This window comes from Neomonachus schauinslandi, chromosome 2, assembly GCF_002201575.2.
Source record: "Neomonachus schauinslandi chromosome 2, ASM220157v2, whole genome shotgun sequence".
Classification (NCBI taxonomy): Eukaryota; Metazoa; Chordata; class Mammalia; order Carnivora; family Phocidae; genus Neomonachus; species Neomonachus schauinslandi.
Genome location: NC_058404.1, coordinates 84998189 through 85017151, shown reverse-complemented (window position 1 = coordinate 85017151; position 18963 = coordinate 84998189). Strand labels below are relative to the sequence as shown.

Here is an 18963-nt window from a genome sequence, read left to right as displayed (position 1 = left end):
GCGCCTGGGTGGCTCAGTCGTTAAGCATCTGCCTTCGGCTCAGGTCATGATCCCAGGGTCCCGGGATCAAGTCCCACATCGGGCTCCCTGCTCCGCGGGAAGCCTGCTTCTCCCTCTCCCACTCCCCCTGCTTGTGTTCCCTCTCTCGCTGTGTCTCTCTCTGTCAAATAAATAAATAAAATCTTTAAAAAAAGAACAAGAAGAAGGAAGTTTTCAGGATATATCATTGTTTGGTTAGGCATGAAAAGTATATCTAAGTAACTCCATTTCTTGGGAAACATTACTTTTCTGCATGCATGGTCCCCACATATGAGGCGTTTTGTTTTGTTTTGTTTTGTCTAATGTTCTTTAAACTTGAAAGTATTCCAGGGGCACCTGGCTGGCTTAGTCGGTAAAGCATGAGACTGTTGATCTTGGGGTTGTAAGTTCAAGGCCCACACTGAATGTAGAGATTATTTAAAAAAGAAAAAAAAAAATCTAAAAAAAAAAAAGGCATTCCAGTTGTACATACACACTCATGATCAACTTACTGACATTTCTGGAGAATTTTTCCAGTGAATCAAATTAGTGTGAAAAGGTTTAGAAATGAAGAGCACAAGAGGGAAGCATAAAGCATACATTTTACTACTAGCAACAAAAAGCTTGTCCTGCTAAAATGAAATGTCTAACACTCGAGAGGATGATAAGGAGTAACACCAATAATTTGTTTAAATGCTTATAGCCATTGTTTGCCTTGCAATGAAATCAGTTCTTAAAAATATTGCAGAAACTTAGTCTTGGATAAATTTTTGTATGTTCTTTTTTTTTTTTTTTTTTGCATACTTCTGCTGTCCACAGATTCCATGGGCTTCATGAAAACATTTTTTGTCAAATCTGACCAACGGTCGACATGTTTGGTGCCGTCCGCACATGCCACAGAGTGACACCTACATCGAGTGTTTCCTACAATAATTTCTCTAACAGTGATACATGTATATTCTCTCAAGCTCCATGGGGCTCCTTTGTGTACAGTCCATATTAACTCAAGCCCTCTCATTCCCATTTTGGGAAAGTGGAGTAGTCTGAAACTCTTCTGGCTAATGGTGACTAGAAATGCTGTTCTAGCCACTACCCTGGTTCTAGAAACATCTTTGCAACGAGACATGGGTTAAAATGTTAAGTACCCCCCACGTACCAACAACTCTGGTGTTGTAGTAATCAGGAAGCATGCGCTCACACAGAGCCACCAGCAGCCAGAAGGCTTCCTCCTCTTTGGCATAAAGCAGCAGTACGGATGTGACAATATTCATGGCCTAAAGCAACGAAAAAGGGTGTCATCAAATATATTTTAAATACATCAGACACACGTGAACATAAGAAATTTTGTGAACCTGAAAAATTACTGCGTTAGTCTCACAGGGCCAGCAAACGTCTTAGCAGAAGGCCAGATAATAAATATCTAAAAGCTCTGCAAGCTACACACACATGTTCTTCTAAGTTGTTTCTTTCTCTTTTTTTTTTTTTTAAGAACCCTTTAAAAATGTCCAAACCCTTAGTCCTTGAGCCTGGAACTGTTAAGGGTCTTCAGGAACACCAATACTCACCTCACCAAAGACTGAGTCCCTGCACACAGGCAAGCCCTCATTCAAAAACTTGGCCCAAAGGCTATCTGACAAAGCTTTTAACCTGCTAAAGTCTCAGTGTTTCTAATCCTTAATGCACAAGACAAATATTTCCTTTTTAATCTTCCATAATGGTTTCTATAACCAAGTACACACGGCCTGAGGCTCTCCTCTGAGAACAATAAAACCTTTCAAATTTGGAGTCCTCACCCACTATTTCCATCTGGATAAGGAAGGCAGAGATAAGTAACAGTAATTTAAATTCTAAAGTAACCCACTTTATTAAAAGATATTATCACTTAACTCATAACCACTCAAGGCCCAACTACTTTTAATAGTCCTCTAAATTAAAAAGAGAAAGATCAAAAGAGAAATATGAATTCTATAATTGCAGAGGCCAACTAATTCTTGTTCTTCTTTTGATCTTTTACAAACCAGTAACTGTTCGTCAGACTTCTACAATATAAATACCAAAAAAAGGAATTTTGGTCTAATAGGCTTTTTCTTGTAAGTCATAATATTTGCCCAAGTAAAATCATTATTAAAATTCCACTTGAGAATTAACCTGCCGATTCTAGTACATGATCATGGTCACAGTTAGCTCCTCAGTCATTCAGTCAAGGTAAGTCGGTAACAGGCTCTGGACTAAGAATTGGGGGATGGGATGGGGGAATACAGTGGTGACAAGTCCCACAGGACTTAAATGTTGATGTCAGAGAGACGGAATGAAGATGTAAAGGTTAATTAATCAATTTTGGGAGTGTATTTAAGTACTATCAAAAAGATAAAATAGGGGCGCCTGGGTGGCTCAGTCGGTTGAGCGACTGCCTTCGGCTCAGGTCATGATCCCGGAGTCCCGGGATCGAGCCCCGCATCGGGCTCCCTGCTCGGCGGGGAGCCTGCTTCTCCCTCTGACCCTCCCCCCTCTCATGCTGTTTCTCGCTCGCTCGCTCTCTAATAAATAAATAAATAAAATCTTTAAAAAAAAAAAAGATAAAATAATGTGGTATAGGAAGACCTGTACTGTGTGTATGTGTAGAGGAATTAAGCCTGCTTTAGCATTTATCTATCTATCTATCCACCTACCTATCTTTCCCTCTATTTATCTACTTTTGTGTTAAGCAGTCATTTAGTAAGAATTATGCCATCTTTCTGGATCTGGGGGATGTTTGAGGTATTTGTCAACATATTAAAAGTTGTCTTCCATTGTGATTTCACTTTTTTTTTGAGTATAGTTGACACAAGTTTATACATTATGCTACATTCATCTCAAGTGTCCTGATAGATACCTTGATACATCATTATTACAGTATCACTGACTACATTCCTTATGCTCTGTCTTTTATTCCCATCACTTACTGATTCCATTACTGGAAGCCTGTATTCCCCACAAAAATACGGAATGCTTCACATATTTGCATGTCATCCTTGTGCAGGCAGGGGTCATGCTAATCTTCCCTGTATCGTTCCAATTTTAGTATATGTGCTGCCGAAGCGAGCACAAGCCTGCTTTAGCTTTTAGCTGGATGGTCGGGGAAGGCCTGTCTGAATATGTGGTCTTTAAGTCTAAAGTCACATGGTCTTAGAGCTTTCCCAATTATGGTCGATGTACTAGTACAAGAGATAATTTCTGTCGGTATGGGGGCAACATTTTTTGAATATCGGATTAAGCACTTATTTTAATGGGTATTGAAATATAATCCTAGCATATAAAAGTTATATTGTCAAGTATGTGCTTACTTAGGATGCAAAGTAGGAGCGCTGTGGAACTTAGAAGCCAGAATTACAGGCCTGGTGTCAGGCACGCTCTCTTTTACCTCGGGGAGGGATGAGGGGTAGCTCAGAGAGTAATCAGAAGTGACTTGAAGGTCACTCAGGTATGAGGTGGTGGATCCAGAAAGGGCATTCTTGTCTCCCACCTCCTCTGCTCAGTGCTGTGGTCTCAACCCAGGGAGATTTTGCTCCCCAGGGGCTATTCGGCAATGTCTAAAGACAGTTTGGCTGTCACAACTAGGGAGTTCCACTAGCATTTCGTGGAGAGATGTTATTAAATGTGGTATTAAACAGGAGTGTTATTAAACATCCTACAAAGCATAGGACAACCCCGAACAAAGAATTATCCAGCCCACAATGTCTATAGTGCCAAGGTCAAGAAACTTAGGTGCAGGGATGGTTCTGTCAACCATTCTTCTGACTTACTGGTTAATAAACAATAATAATAAAAATAATCTAAACCAGCTGTGTCATTTACCTGGCAATATCCTATGTTAGGATTTCGAAAAGCATAAGCTGTTAAGACTCTCCTTAGAGCAGCAATGCCCATTTCATTCTGGAAAGCTGGGTGTTCTGGAAGGGAGCGGTGTAAATCCCTCTCAATCTCCTCTGTGGCCAGATTATACTTCCCCATGGACTTCTCCACTAGATCTTCATAGTACCCAGGATGTGTGGCCTTCTCATTGATGGCACCTAGGAAACACCCAACAGATACAACATCCAAAGCGGCAGGCCCTGCCCTCGGTCTGCAAACACAGCTTACCAAGTGAGCCACTTGCGAGATAATGACTGCCCACAGGTGAGGTGGGCTGTTGCAACGGTGGCCAGACTTGGTAAATTTACTTGCGGCTGCTTCCCTCTTTCAGCTCCACCGTGAGCCAAATTAGAGGTTTGCAAGCTAAAAATCTGTGTTCCATAGAACTTCCACAGACGATCCTGGGGGGCCTACTTAGAGGAAGAGGAGGAAGGAACAAGAGTAAGCCAAAGCTTCCCCGTCTCAGCCCTCCCTCAACCAGAGCAGTTTTGCTGGTATTTTATTGGGATTCTCCTTAAGATTTCACTTGAAAAAGAAAGTTCTGCCTCCCAAAAGAAATTTGAAAACTGCTTGTGAAAGCTTAAGCTTTGAAGAGTTCAAAGAGCCATACTGCAGAGTAGGAGGAGGTGTTAGAATGTATGCAAGGATTTTTAGAATTGCAGTGGGTGGTGTGGGCATTCTTCACAGAGAGCACCACTATGGCTGGGAGTTCCTCAGGTGCTGGGGATGAGGATGGAGAAATGGGTTGAGAATCACTGGTTTGAGATAGTTGCATTTAAGATTCTTGAAGACAGAAAACCCTGTATGTATCAAAGTATCTAAATCTAAATCTAATTAAAATAACATGTAATTATAAATATATATACACATATATAAAACACACATATATGTATACATATTACACACACACACACACACACACACACACTAAATGACAGGATAAACTGATCTGTATTTCACTGATTAGAAATTAGAACCCCTGGGCTGGCCTGGACCGTGTCAATGGCAGTCACCCAGAAGAGACAGCCTCACCACTCAACTCTTTACCCAGGAAAAGGCAGTCTGGCTGACAGCAACCGAACACTGGCTTTTGCTTTGTTTCCAAGGGAGATCTGCAAAGATATCTTACCATCTGGCCTGTACTTCACTGTGTACACCAAGCCAGGTCCTGGTAAAGTGGCCCTAAGAGTCACGGGGAACGGGGCGGGACTCAGGCGGGGCTCCCCCACCAGGAGCTGGGCTCTCCCCATGGGTGAGCTGGCTTGCAACCTACCACACGCATCCTACCCCCAGTAAGCTGGGTGGAAATAGAGGCTGTAGGCCACTCCACCCCCTGGCCTCACATCGTCCATCACCATTAAAGAAAATACGGAGTCCAACTCTCTATGTGTCTCTGCAACAGTGCTACGTACTATCGGGTACTATTTCTTGGCTCTCACTTTGAGTTCCATTTTCATCCAAAATGGGGCTATAAGTAACTTCTAATTTGAATGAGGATGAAAATGGAATTTTTCATTTACTACAACAGTGACCTGAATCAGTCTGTCCAGGCGCCTAGTTCAACAAACACAAGGAAGACAGAAGACGGACAGTAAGGCTCTTCTTGGGCTGAATTTGTAATCAAAGATCATTGCATTCAAATTTGGATTGCTAAATTAGGAGCTAAGGCTGGTCTACTTAAGGAAAATAAGCCACGTAAATGAGGATAGAACAAGCTACTTCTACATGAAACAGATAAAGCCAAGTATTTTTCAGGATTCTATCCCCCAACTGCTGAGATGTTAATACATCTCATTATGGGCAATTAGCATTTATATCTACTTTTAGAAAGAGCTATGAGATTGTTTGTTTGTTTGGTTTTTTTTTAAATGCTTTCCTATAGGTGTGGCAACTATTCTTTTAATTTTAATGTCACTTTTAAAATAAAAGGTTTTGATAACAGCACTTGGACCATTTTTGGTTCAAATAAAAATATTCAAATAAGCTTATCTAAAATGATTACATTTCAAGCCTCTAACCAAGTAAAGCAACTGATTTATAAAGACTGGTAACACCAAAAAAATGCCCTGGATGTTCACGACAGAACAGACCCCTGGGAAACACTGGACGCTTTAGGCGGGGAGGAAGGCGTGATTGGGCCTAGCCTGAAGAACCTCTGGTCTCCAGCAGGACTCAAAAGTGTGACCCCGCGGGGCTCTGTTGGGGCATGAGCCTGGCTGTGGACCAGCGAAGGTGGGCACATCTTTCCCACAGGTCCTTGACACACCCCCTTCTGCCCTTCCTGGCGTCTCCAGCTTGGAGTGTGTGATCTAGGCCTTCAGTTCTAGTGCACATTCTGGCCTCTCCTTCACATCTCCAAGCGATAACCAGGAAATTCAGGAGGTGGCAGAAACCAAGGACGAGGCTTTCTCATTCCTCTCTCTCCCTGCCTCAATGGCAGTTCTCAGCATGTGCCACACTTCAGCATTCTCAATGAGATGTATTCTCATCATGTGTTCTCATCAATGGACACAGCCAGGAAGAGGGGGAAAAAAAAAACCCCTCCCAAATCACAAAGAATTATACTCTTTCCCTTAGGTTCTCTTTTCTCCAAAGTAGCGTTAGTGACGGGATGGAAGAGGTTATGCGGACTTGGGGGGTGATGGCTTCAATATCTGGACAGTTGTATGTGTTCTGTGTTTTCACTGAGGAACTTCAACACTCCGGGGAGGAAAGGCGATTTAGTGCTGAACTGGAGGGCTGTATATTTTGAAAGAGCCCAGACACATGATGGAAGGCGGAAGGGGAGCGCTGAGGTCCTGCATAGTCCAGGGCCAGGACCCCCAGCCCAAGCCCGGCCATACCTGACAGCAGCAGCCAGAGCTCCCCTCGCATGCTCTCCGGGATGCCCTTCAACACCAGCTCTCGTGTTTTCTCTGTGCGGTACATGCAGATCCCTTGCCCATACTCAGCAAAGTGAATCTTCCAAGCTTGCTCCTTCAAAAACTCTTTGGCCTGAAAGGGATAATGAAACATTACTACATCCCAAAGTACTTCGAGGATGGAAAGGAGAAGTTGGATGGAAAGTCAGACTATCTCCCCTAGTGAACAGAGTGGTTATGTTCTGAACAAAACTCTTCGGAACAAGAAGTCAGATTTTCTGGAGTGCTTTCCTCATTTGACACCTGAACCTAATTTGAAGGCTGTGGTTCTGCTTTGAAGCTTTCTGGACCAGAATCAGAATTCCACTTACCTGAAATGGGTCAGCAGAATGCAAATTATATTTACGGCTTTATGTCCACACCTCCAAGTGAAAGCGAGTTGATGTTTTTTAAATGTGGGCTGAGAAATTATGTACTTACTTGTTGGCTGACTTAAACTTAACAGTTAAAAACAAGACAAAAAAAACGTCACCCGTACTCTGTATAACTCATCTCCTATGAAGAAGCCATTCTAAAATCTTTTTTTTTTTTTTTTAAGATTTTATTTATTTATTTGACAGAGAGAGACACAGCGAGAGAGGGAACACAAGCAGGGGGAGTGGGGGAGGGAGAAGCAGGCTTCCCGCGGAGCAGGGAGCCCGATGCGGGGCTCGATCCCAGGACCCTGGGATCATGACCTGAGCCGAAGGCAGACGCTTAATGACTGAGCCACCCAGGCGCCCCCATTCTAAAATCTAATGAGACATTTAGATAAAAATCTGCTTTGCTTATAGGAAAATATTTACTTACAAAAACTATTTTTAAATGTTATTGTTCTAATACAGAAAATTTCAAGCAAGAGCAGGAGACACCCACCAATTTCGGGTTGAATTCCTCCGGAGACCGCCGCCGATACATGGTCATCAGGGTCTGTGTGGCTGTGGGAACGCTGTTGCCATTCAGGTTAAACTGGCGCTCTCCATCGGCATCGGAGCTCGTGCTTCTCTGGGGGCTGGAGGAGACTAGGCTGCTGGGCCGAGAATATACCTGCCGACGCACAGAGGAACAGATGTTGAAAGAGTGTGAACCGCAGAATCTACTTCTTCAGTGTCCTCTGTATAGACACCAACAATACATCATGGTTCCCAACACGTTTCTTGCTATGTGAAAACACAGGAGGAAGGCAGCAAGCCAGCGCTTCAGCGGAGATTAGACAGGTGCGTGGGTCATAGAGCATGAAGCTTCAATGCTCAAAACAGGTTTCCTTTTATTTTTGATGCATTTTTGCAACAAACTGGTCGGCGGTTAGTTTCTGGTTAGCACGCATGCAAAGCATGACATGGCTGAATCAACTGCTTATGGGACCGCCTCCTCATGCCCACTCTAGCTTCTGATGCCCACATGAGCTTGGACCAGGTGGACAGGGTGAGGCATGTTCCTTGTGAGGTCACCATCTTTATATTTCAGCTGCCAGTAATTATTCTGTCACTTGAGCTGGTCACCTATTTTCCCGGGCTCTAATTTCCCTGGATGTTGGCCCAGGGCCTAATTCAAAAGGGGCACAGTACATATTTTATCATAATAAGGTCATCATCATGACGTTGCATCTCAGATTCGAGACTTTATTTAGTGACCTCTGTACATTGCCAACAATGTCGCTATATGGACCAGAGTCCCTTGTTGCGTAAACAGGACCAATTACTTAATAATTTCTTCAACTATGAAATAGGGTTAGGCAGATGATCTACAGGGCTCTGTCCAGCTCTGCAATCCCAAAGCCAACTCCATGAGACTTAAATGAGATGAGATATTGCTCTGGGCATCAGGTAGGTGCCTTATCTTAGCAGAGCTTGAGGATCAAACAAAATGGACAAGGAGGGGACCACTCTCAGGCAGAGTACGAGGACGAATGCAAACACCCGCAGGGGGATTCCCACAGACCTCATCATCTGAACTGTTACAGCTGCCTGCAAACTCCTTGTCTGAGTATATCTTGGAGGTTGTCTGTTGCAGGAAATCGGAGATCCTCTGCACCAGAAAGTCTCTATCTTTCAAATTGGCAAATAGGAAGGTCATCCTGTTCCTGGTGCTGATGGATAAAGGACTGGGGAGTATGCTGGAGCTGTCTGCCTTTTCCACAATTGTCACCTGAAAGAAACACAAAACAAAGAACATTACTTTCCAGGGATCACCCAACAGCAGCCTCCGAGCAGCACCAAACAAGGAGCACAACACTTTTACATTGTGTAGGAACACCCATATCTTACTGAGGCAAGAATGAGATTCTCTGACTCTGTTCCGATAAAAGAGCTAACAACTCAAACTGGAGCTCATATCAGAAGCTGGAATGACGGTGCTGGTCTTTCTAAATCAGCAGTTCTACACTGGGAGTAATTTTGCTCCCCCGGAGACATCCAGCAACATCTAGAGGCGTTTCCGGTTGTCACGAGCGGAGGGTACCAGTGGCATCTAGCAGGTGGAAGCCAGGGATGCCGCTCACCAGCGTGCAATGCACAAGACAGCTGATCCCCGACAAAGTCTGGCCCACGATATCAACAGGGCCAAGGTTTAGAAAACTCGTTGTGAAGAAACTCCCTGATTTTCATTAAAATTCCACAAGTCCTAAAGGAAAGGACTCCTCGTTGCTGCATCATCCCTAAGAGACAGAATACTTGTGCCTTTTTACCAAGCTTAAGGTTGGGATGGTTTTCAAAACCTCACCCATCTTTCAAACATCTCCTTCGAATTCCAGGGCTTTGCAACCCTCTCCTTTTACCACCTGAACGTTTTAAAGGCTCAATTCCGAACAGACATGATGTAAACAGCTTAATGGCAGCCCCATCTGCACTGGAGGACCGTGTGCGCAGGTGTGCACGTGCGTGTGGTGAAGTAAATCTACCACATCAGGTAGGTAGATGAGCAGGAAAGAAGGACATTTGTTCTAGCTCTGAACTGAAGACATATTTGGGGCTTTATAATAGGATTTTCATCAACTGGAAACTAGGATAAAGGCATAAAAATATTTTTCTTTAGCACAGTAGGAAAAAAAAAAACTCTCAAGACAAGCCCTAGATAAATGGTTTACTTGCAGCAGCTCTGACTATATCCTTAAAGTTCAGTTTCTCAGGGCACCTGGGTGGCTCAGTCGTTAAGCGTCTGCCTTCGGCTCAGGTCACGATCCCAGGGTCCTGGGATCGAGCCCCGCATCGGGCTCCCTGCTCGGCGGGAAGCCTGCTTCTCCCTCTCCCACTCCCCCTGCTTGTGTTCCCTCTCTCGCTGTGTCTCTCTCTCTCAAATAAATAAAAATAAAAATTAAAAAAAAATCTTAAAAAAAAAAAAGTTCAGTTTCTCTTCTCTTCATTTCCACCTGTAAGCAGTCTGGACAGGTTCAACTTTCACCTCTTCATCAACATTTTCATACGAAATACATTGTCTCCAAAGCAGAATTTTAAAACCTTTTTCCCCTTCAAGGCTATGGAACCTGACTAGGAGATGCCTGAAAAGCTGAATGGCCCCAAATCCAAAATGCGGACAACTGGGATCCAAAGAGGGAAAACTGCAGGACCTGACTTCTGCTCTCATATTTTATCAGCACATATAGTTAGATATATATTTCTATATATATTTTTTAATTTTTTAAAAAAGATTTTATTTAGGGTGCCTGGGTGGCTCAGTTGGTTAAGCGACTGCTTTCGGCTCAGGTCATGATCCTGGAGTCCCTGGATCGAGTCCCGCATCGGGCTCCCTGCTCGGCGGGGAGTCTGCTTCTCCCTCTGACCCTCCCCCGTCTCATGTGCTCTCTGTCTCTCATTCTCTCTGTCTCAAATAAATAAATAAAATCTTTAAAAAAAAAAAAGATTTTATTTATTTATTTGAGACAGAGAGTGAGTGAGTGGGAGGCAGAGGGAGAGTCTTAGGGAGACTTTGCGCTGAGTTCAGAGCCTGACGTGGGGCTTGATCCCATGACCCCAAAACCATGACCTGAGCCGAAACCAAGCGTTGGACACTTAACCGACTGAGCCACCCGTGTGCCCCTATATATATACTTTTTTTTTTAATTTTTAATTTTTTAATTTTTTTATTTCCCCTATATATATACTTTTAAAGGAATCCCCTGAGGTACTTGGAGTTGTACATAAAAGTGTTTTTTTTTTTTTAAAAAAAGGTTTTTTTCCTAATGCAAAAAAAGCTGGAGAAATGGGAAAAAAATTTCTTTATCATCAAAAGGATTTTCCCATGGCATTTAAAACATGCTAAACGATACCTATGTTTAAAAGACCTATAAAAACTCCTTCTCTCAAAACAATTTTTTTCTGATTCTTTTGGTCACCAGATGTCTCAGACCAAATGCCAAATGCCAAGGGAACTAAAGGTTCAAGCTCCACACCTAAAACCCATATAGCCATGTGGATCTTGATGAGGTCAAAGTGGAAAGTCCTTTAGCTAGATCATTAATACAGAAACAACCAGAAAGCTCCCATATAAAACATATGAATGCTCCCATGCACCACAAAATATTTTTTGCTGACAAATTATTTCTGGTAGAATCCGATCCCATAAGCTTTGTGATACAGACAAAGGGTAACAGCAACATTTGAGTATTCTAGTTTAATGAGACACATTTCACTACCAACTTGGGTTATAAAAATAGACTGGAATTTAATCAAAACTTGATGTTTAATATGTAATATCTGCTAGGTAATTTATGATTAAAAAAAAGAGAGAGAGAGAGACTTTATCTGTAATCTCTATCTAATGAGGAACCTGATGGGTTCACTTTATCTCCCTGCTTTGCTGCCTCAGGAATTTTTTCAAAATCTGTAGTAACATGATTCTGTGTCTATTTGATCTACCTTAAGTCTATCTGTGGTAAATATGTTAACAATCTCCAGTCAGTATTTTAGCTGATTTATAAAAAATGAAATGAAACAATTCCTAGTTTATATAATCCTAAAGTGGCCATTTCAATTAGGATGTAATGTTCCCATGGAGACTGCTGCTCATCAATCAGTTTAAGTCAGTTCTGAAAGGTACACAGTTCATGGACAGATCCCTCTCTACTCAGAAAGACCCCCTGTAAGGGGGGGGGGGGAAGGGAGGGTGGTGGCCCACTGCTTTTCTGTCATTAAGGTAATGTAAAGGTTGTAAAAATTGCAGAGTCCTTTGCTTCTTCCATTCGTTGGGATTAGGGATCTATCATTCATATAGCTTGGAGATTCATCAGGTTAAAGGAAGGGCACTGCTGCCTTCTTTATAAAGTTGCATCCACCGGGGCGCCTGGGTGGCTCAGTCGGTTAAGCATCTGCCTTCGGCTCAGGTCATGGTCCCAGGGTCCTGGGATCGAGCCCCACAGCAGGCTCCCTGCTCAGCGGGAAGCCTGCTTCTCCCTCTCCCACTCTCCCTGCTGTGTTCCCTCTCTGGCTGTGTCTCTCTTTGTCAAATAAATAAATAAAATCTTAAAAAAAAAAAAATTTCATCCACCAACATAACGTGCTTTATTTCTCGATGCTACTACCTCAACTATTGTTCCTCCTCTGACTTACCCTGGAATATGACTGAATGATCGCCGCTCTACCAGCCATTAGGAAAAGCCAGCAAGCCAATGACGGGCTGAGAACATCAATCCCCGTTCTCTCAGTTGCCCTGAACTCCCACTATTGTACCGTATACTGCACTGAAAGGTGAGGAGCGGCAGTGGGATGTGGTGAAGAGGGGAGCAGACATCTTGACCCCTCCCCACTCCTTATCTCCATTTGGATAAACAGAGTGATGATTTGCTCAGATTCACCAATGCACATCCTTAATCCTGGAATGGGTTGCCCTAGCTGTTGCAGGTAACTTGCTTTTGGGTCATACTTGATGAAGAAATTTAGAAATGAAGAAAATTAGGTTTAGTAATAGTCTATGGCAAAGAAGGTACATTTGCTGGAAAAAGTTATGAAATCCATTCCAGAGCCAAATGTAAGTGATTGTCGAATTATCGAATTATCCACCTCAGAATTCAACCCCACCACATATCACCTCAAACGGTGTTGTAACACCAGTTTGCTCATATTAAAATAGGACCAGATTTGTCAATTGCCTAACATTTTGCATTCTTTTTGATCCACCCACTCAGCTTCTAGGAATTTATAATTCATACTTTAAGGAAAATTGTAAATATAATTGGAAGAAAACTAAAAACAATGCAAGGGTCCAACCACAGGTAACTGAATAAATTTTATAGATCCAGTTAATGGAATAATATGCAGTCCTTAAAAATGATACTATCAAAGAGCATTTAATGATATGGGGGAAAGTTTAATATACACTCAGTGTTGAAGGAAGTAAGCAAAAAATAAAAATTCCCTATGTTTTATATCTAAGTAATATAAATGACATAAACACAGTGAAGTATAGAAAAAACCTAGAAAGCTGTACAGCAGAATAACGGGGGCTATCTTTGACTGGTGGGACAAAGGATGAATTTTTTTTTTTTAAGATTTTATTTATTTATAAAATGACAGAGAGAGAGACAGCGAGAAAGGCACCCCTAAATGTTTTCTTTTTATTTGTCTGTACATTCACAAATTCTCTGTGATAATGGTGAATTATTCTTAAAACAATAGAAAAACAGGGGCGCTTGGGTGGCTCAGTCGTTAAGCGTCTGCCTTCAGCTCAGGTCATGATCCCAGGGTCCTGGGGTCGAGCCCCACATCGGGCTCCCTGCCTGGTGGGAGTCTGCTTCTCCCTCTCCCGCTCCCCCTGCTTGTGCTCCCTCTCTCGCTGTGTCTCTCTCTGTCAAATAAATAAATAAAATCTTAAAAAAAATCTGCTCATATAAATGATCTCTTTAAAAAAGAAAAGAAGGCAGAGGGATACTTGAATCCTTTACGCTAGGGAATAACAAAGAGTCAATCTTAATTACATAACCAAAGTTTCTAACCACCTTAACTTCTAGAAAAGGACCAGGGCAGGTTGAAAGTGGTCGCCGGGACTAGAAAGGAAACCATAAGACTTCTAGCCCCCAGGAGCCTAACCTGGAGTTCCTCCTCAACTCCGAACCTCAAGGCAAGGTCTCCACACAAGTACCAGAACCACCTAGCACTGTGGAGACAGGACAGAAGCCACCTCCTCCCCAAAAACAGTAAGAATGTGTAGAGGGTAGGAATGCACAACGTCTTCATTTTGCACGAGAAATCAGCCTGGGACTCTATGAAAATACAGATTCCAAAACTTGCAGAGATTCAAAAAATGTGGGGCAGGCTCAAGAATCTGCCTCTGTGGCCAGCAGTGCGGTGGTTCTATTGCTGGTAACCAGCAGACCAGATCTAATATTTGGCCTTCCAATTCACAATCCAGACTGTTTCCTTGGGACCAAGCTGCTCTCGGGCTGTGAGCAGGTGTAATAACTACATTTTCTAGTTTCTGTATTTGAGGCTTGGACATCCCGGGCCTTGCTGACCCTGGCAGGGCCACCCTCCCAGAGTTAGCCAACTCCAAGAGATAATAAAGGACTCACCTGGGAGCAGGCCATTCCTATGCAAACCAAGCATGCAGAACCCGCCACACTGCCCTCACCTCCTTAATCCAACTCCACACTCAGGGTCAATTATCCTTGTTCTAGTCACCTGGGGGAGGGGGGCAGGCAGATACCAGATAGCTAGGGACAGCCCCTATGCCCCAGAGCCTGCTGAAATTATTCCAACTAGCCCATCCAAAACCTGCTTCCCCTGCCTCGCCTGTTTCTTCACAAAGAAATCACAATAAAGGCTCCTGCCCCCATTTCCTGACTCCCTGTGCCTATGGACCAATCGTGGTGCTTCCCCAATGTGCCCCCATGGCCTCTCCCAGAAGCATGGTGAGTACGACAAGCTCTCCTTCCAGTGGCAGCCACTTCCTGATGTGTTGGCCTCACCACACCTGAATAATAGTAAAATCTCCATTTTAAAATTCTAAGCTGGAGGCGCCTGGGTAGCTCAGTCGGTTAAGCGTCTGCCTTCAGCTCAGGTCGTGATCCCGGGGTCCTGCGATCCAGTCCCACATCGGGCTCCCTGCTCAGCAGAGAGTCTGCTTCTCCCTCTCCTCCTGCCCCTCCCCACTGCTCGTGCTCCCTCTCACACTCTCTCAAAGAAATAAATAAAATCTTTAAAAAAAACCCCCAAAACTCTAGGCTGCCTTTTCTAGGAAGAAAAGCTCTTTCAGGTCACCGAGAGCAATAACAACACACAAAAGGGGGTGGCCGGGGACACCAAAGAATTATGAACATTCACCGATGGTTAAACACCAACGAAATGCTGGTAAAAAACATCTGTTGTTCGCATAGAAAAGTATTACAAAGGAAACTCTTAGAATATCCATTTTCACCTGACACCTACCTCACGGAGTGGGATGATGAGGCTACACAGGTTCTCCCCCTTGCTGGTAAAGCAGATGTAATTCGTGGACACAAACATCTGCCCCAAAATGTGCATTTTGTTGAATGGAGTCCAGAGAGTGCAGTCTGTGTGGCCGTCTAGTTTTTCATCTTTGGGCAGCCGGAAAAGTGCACGGTATCTCTCACTCTTTGCCCTGGCGTCAAGATCGCTGGAAGGCGATAACAGCGTCACCTCACGCAAGAGCAACGTTTCAATAGCGTCTAAAGGATGCAGCAGGGGAGGTCCCCCAGCCCATCTCTCTGCGCCTCCATCCTGTCAGACTCATCCCCACCTTCTTGGCTTTCTGTTGGAGCTAACTCCAACCTATGACCCAGAAGCACAATATAATTATTTTAATATATTTAGGTCCCTGGGGCAATCATTTTACAATCAGTATCTGTAAATGTTAAAGAATCTTAGGAAAACTAGGCCTGGATGGGAAACCCGCTCTTTTTCTAAAGGAATACAATAATTTCTAAAGAGATTATTACATTCACACTTCTCCAGAGCCACTTTGGAGGCCTTATCTCTTAAGAAAGATCTGATGAAAATGCAAACAAGCCTCACGAATCTGGCCATCACTGTCTGCCCTAAAAAGACAACAAAATTGCCTGAAACCCAGGAACAATCCACCTCTTGGACAACGAGAGTTTCCAACCTCAGCTTGGTTTTTGTTTTGTTTTTTTTTCGTCCTTTTTCCTGTTTATCAAGTCAGTTGCTCAAACCTCTCCCCTCAAGCTCCTATGCCACCTCAGCCCCCGGGTGGTTGAGTTTCTAGGAGCTCCCCCCCACCCGTACCCTCCCTTTTACCTCCAACTTTCTTCCATTCTCACCCACTCTTACTTCCTTTCCATTTCAGAGGGAGAGGTATCAGCACACGCAAGCAACTTTTTCCATGCCCTATGAGATGTCATTTCTAAAATGACTGGTTTCCTTATAGTTTTGGCTCCGTGCTCCCTCCTTCTCTGCATCTCCCGTCACCACAAACCCTTCCCCTTCTATCCGATATTCAAATCTTCTACATTCTAAGAGCAATCCCTCCTTCTTTACTACTGAATTTCTTGAAAGAGCAGTCTACACTTGCCTATATCCCGTTCCTTGCCTTTCTTTTGTGATTCAGTGCACCGCAGTAACACCATTCACCTTCAACCGCTCTACTGAAACACGCCTCAAATCCCCAGACATCTTAATTGCAGTGATCTCTTGTCAGGTTCCAAGTACCAGCTGTATGCCAGGGATTTCCAATTCCATGTATGTTACCGGACCGATCTTCAATGTGATGCTCTGCAGACAACTCAACTCAACATGATCAAAACTGAGCTGGCACATCCCTTGGACATGCTCTCCCTCTCTCACTCCCCATCTCAGTTCCGGACAATTCCATGCATACATTCACACTTGAGAGCCTCACCTTTTTCCTCGCCCTCTCTCTAGCTCCAGTCCCACATCCAGACTTCCAGGCTTTTCTGCAGCCTCTCCTCATCACATGCCTCACCACTTTCCAGACATTGATGGACTTAATCCCCTCTGCGCTTTTCCCTTGTGATTCCCGCATCATGTTATTCCCTCTGCCTGAAATATCCATCCTACTGAATCTGTATGGGTAACTTCTACTACCTCTTGAGAGTCCACTCCAAGTGGCATCCCCTGAGGGCCTTTCCCACCACCCTGCCCCATTTCCCCATAGCACCCGCCCATAGGCACCCCGCCCCTAGGACCAGAAGAGTTCCCAGCACTTGGTGTCAGAGCTGGCCATGTCACTCACTGACCTTTGAGTGCTTCAGTCTTTTTCAGTTCTGCATCTATACCCAGAAAAGCGTTCAGAACCCTTGAAGAGGTTCAGAAAAAGTTACACTTCATAAATGAATGTAAGGGTTTCTTGTTTCTAAAGTGTGTAAGACTCTGTCTCTGTCACCTACCGTTTTAGAGCCGACACTTTTTTAGGAGACTTCTTTTTCAGTTTGGGCAAGGATCTGTCCTGTTCAAATCCCTCATTGTCTAAGAGTTGCCTCATGGCTATGTTAGCGAGCTGCTCCATTAACTTGAAGGTCTCATTGATGTTGAGAAATACAGAGAAGAAATGTTCACTGGACCTTGTGCTCACTTTGATCACATCAGGCAGAAGCAGCGTGGCGTTCTTCTCAAGCTGTGTGATGTCCACCCACCGGATCACCAGCTTGGCTGAGCACAGGGAACAAGCTGGTGAGCACCTGGCTCCTTAAAATCCCCAAAGGATCCTTCAGTCTCACAACCCAGCCCCCAGTTTTGCTGAACTCCTTGGAGTTTGCATGCCCCATATTTATTACTGTTTTGTTTGTTTCAGAGACAAATTCAGACCCCGTAAATTCTGAAGTCATCACTATTATGGACTGAAGTCCATGTCAACGACATTTATGATAGCTTTGGAGAACTTTTATTACTTAATAACCTTTTTTTTTTTTTAATAATGAAAATAATTGCCTTCACTTGTTCGGTAGTTAAAACACAGTGTAGACCAAGTCATCGCTACAGATCTATTTTTGGCATTTTGATGTGGTTTATGAGTTTGGGGCAAACTCTCAACAGACTTTCCCAAGCTTCCCTCTGAAATTCTAGACAACTCACCTTCCCTTCCCATAAGGAAAGAATAAAAGCAAAGGTGGTTAATACTGAGGTACATCCAACCCTGACGGGGGACCTTCCCCTTCCAGTAGCTGCAAGAGTAATAGTTGACGAGCTTCTCTTCCTCGGGCATCCCGAACAGCCTGTGGAATTTCACAATGGCTTCCTTAAACTTCTCCGTGTCATCATCTTCCTTCACATCATTGATCTTGTTATACTCTGCAATGATGCCCTACAGCAAGGAGAAAACGAGGCACACGATGAATATTAATAAGACTAGGGCTGTTTGGGGGCATCTGGGTGGCTCAGGCGTTAAGCATCTGCCTTCAGCTCAGGTCATGATCCCAAGGTCCTGGGATAGAGCCCCACATTGGGCTCCCTGCTCCATGGGAAGCCTGCTTCTCCCTCTCCCACTCCCCCTGCTTATGGTCCTTCTCTCGCTGTGTCTCTCTCTGTCAAATAAATAAATAAAATCTTTAAAAAAAAAAAGACTAGGGCTGCTTTTTTCTGCATGCTGTAAATGCTGGAAAGGAAAAAACCAATTTCTAATGCTAGAATTTTTTTTTAATTGATACATTATTTTTCAAGGGCAGCCCCTCAATTCTAAGCCTGTTACTGAGGAGCACTTGTGTACTAAAAGATCTTCAAATAACAATATTGATTTGATTATCTGTTTATTGGTGCTAATCATTTTAAGAAGTTCATTTAGAATGAAGCCCATGGTTTTATTCCACAAATGAGGAGATGTAAAGATTTCGCAAATTCTACTGCTTTTCTTAGCTCATCATGATAAAGTCACCCCAAAGGTCAGTTTCTGCTTTTCTCAAGATTACTACTTCATTAAGAGAACAGAGATGGCTGGCTTTCATGGAAACCAGAGGAGATCCATTTGGAACCGAGGCTAATCCAGGGATGAGCAGGCTTTGGTAGAGTGCTGCATTAGGGAACTTCAGACAACCCCGAGGTTGCATGACGGCACCGGACCTCTGGGTAGGGAGAAGTAGCCAGTTCAGAAGAAGGATGGAAAAACCTTTCCCAGTTGGCAAATACACCTACAGCTTATGTGACATTTCAAAATTATCAATGCCTTTAGAGTGGGATCAAATACATATATATATACATATACATATACATACATATATATATATACATATATA

At 43.5% G+C, this 18963-nt stretch overlaps 1 protein-coding gene and 1 non-coding gene across 2 annotated transcripts in view; both read right to left on the bottom strand.

Annotated features, from left to right (window-relative positions):
• Positions 1-18963, bottom strand: part of TBC1D9 (TBC1 domain family member 9) — a 119594-nt gene that overhangs the window by 30199 nt on the left and 70432 nt on the right. Inside the window, exons 4-11 of the mRNA XM_021679352.2 lie at positions 17810-18038; positions 17125-17386; positions 15167-15374; positions 8751-8957; positions 7686-7856; positions 6753-6903; positions 3853-4067; positions 1175-1292 (exon numbers count right to left, since the gene is read on the bottom strand). Of these exons, the coding sequence (XP_021535027.1) occupies positions 1175-1292; positions 3853-4067; positions 6753-6903; positions 7686-7856; positions 8751-8957; positions 15167-15374; positions 17125-17386; positions 17810-18038 (1561 nt within the window). The remainder of the gene's footprint in view (positions 1-1174; positions 1293-3852; positions 4068-6752; positions 6904-7685; positions 7857-8750; positions 8958-15166; positions 15375-17124; positions 17387-17809; positions 18039-18963) is intronic.
• Positions 2993-3103, bottom strand: LOC123324150. The gene has a single exon (XR_006539642.1). It is a non-coding gene; the product is annotated as a U6 spliceosomal RNA (small nuclear RNA).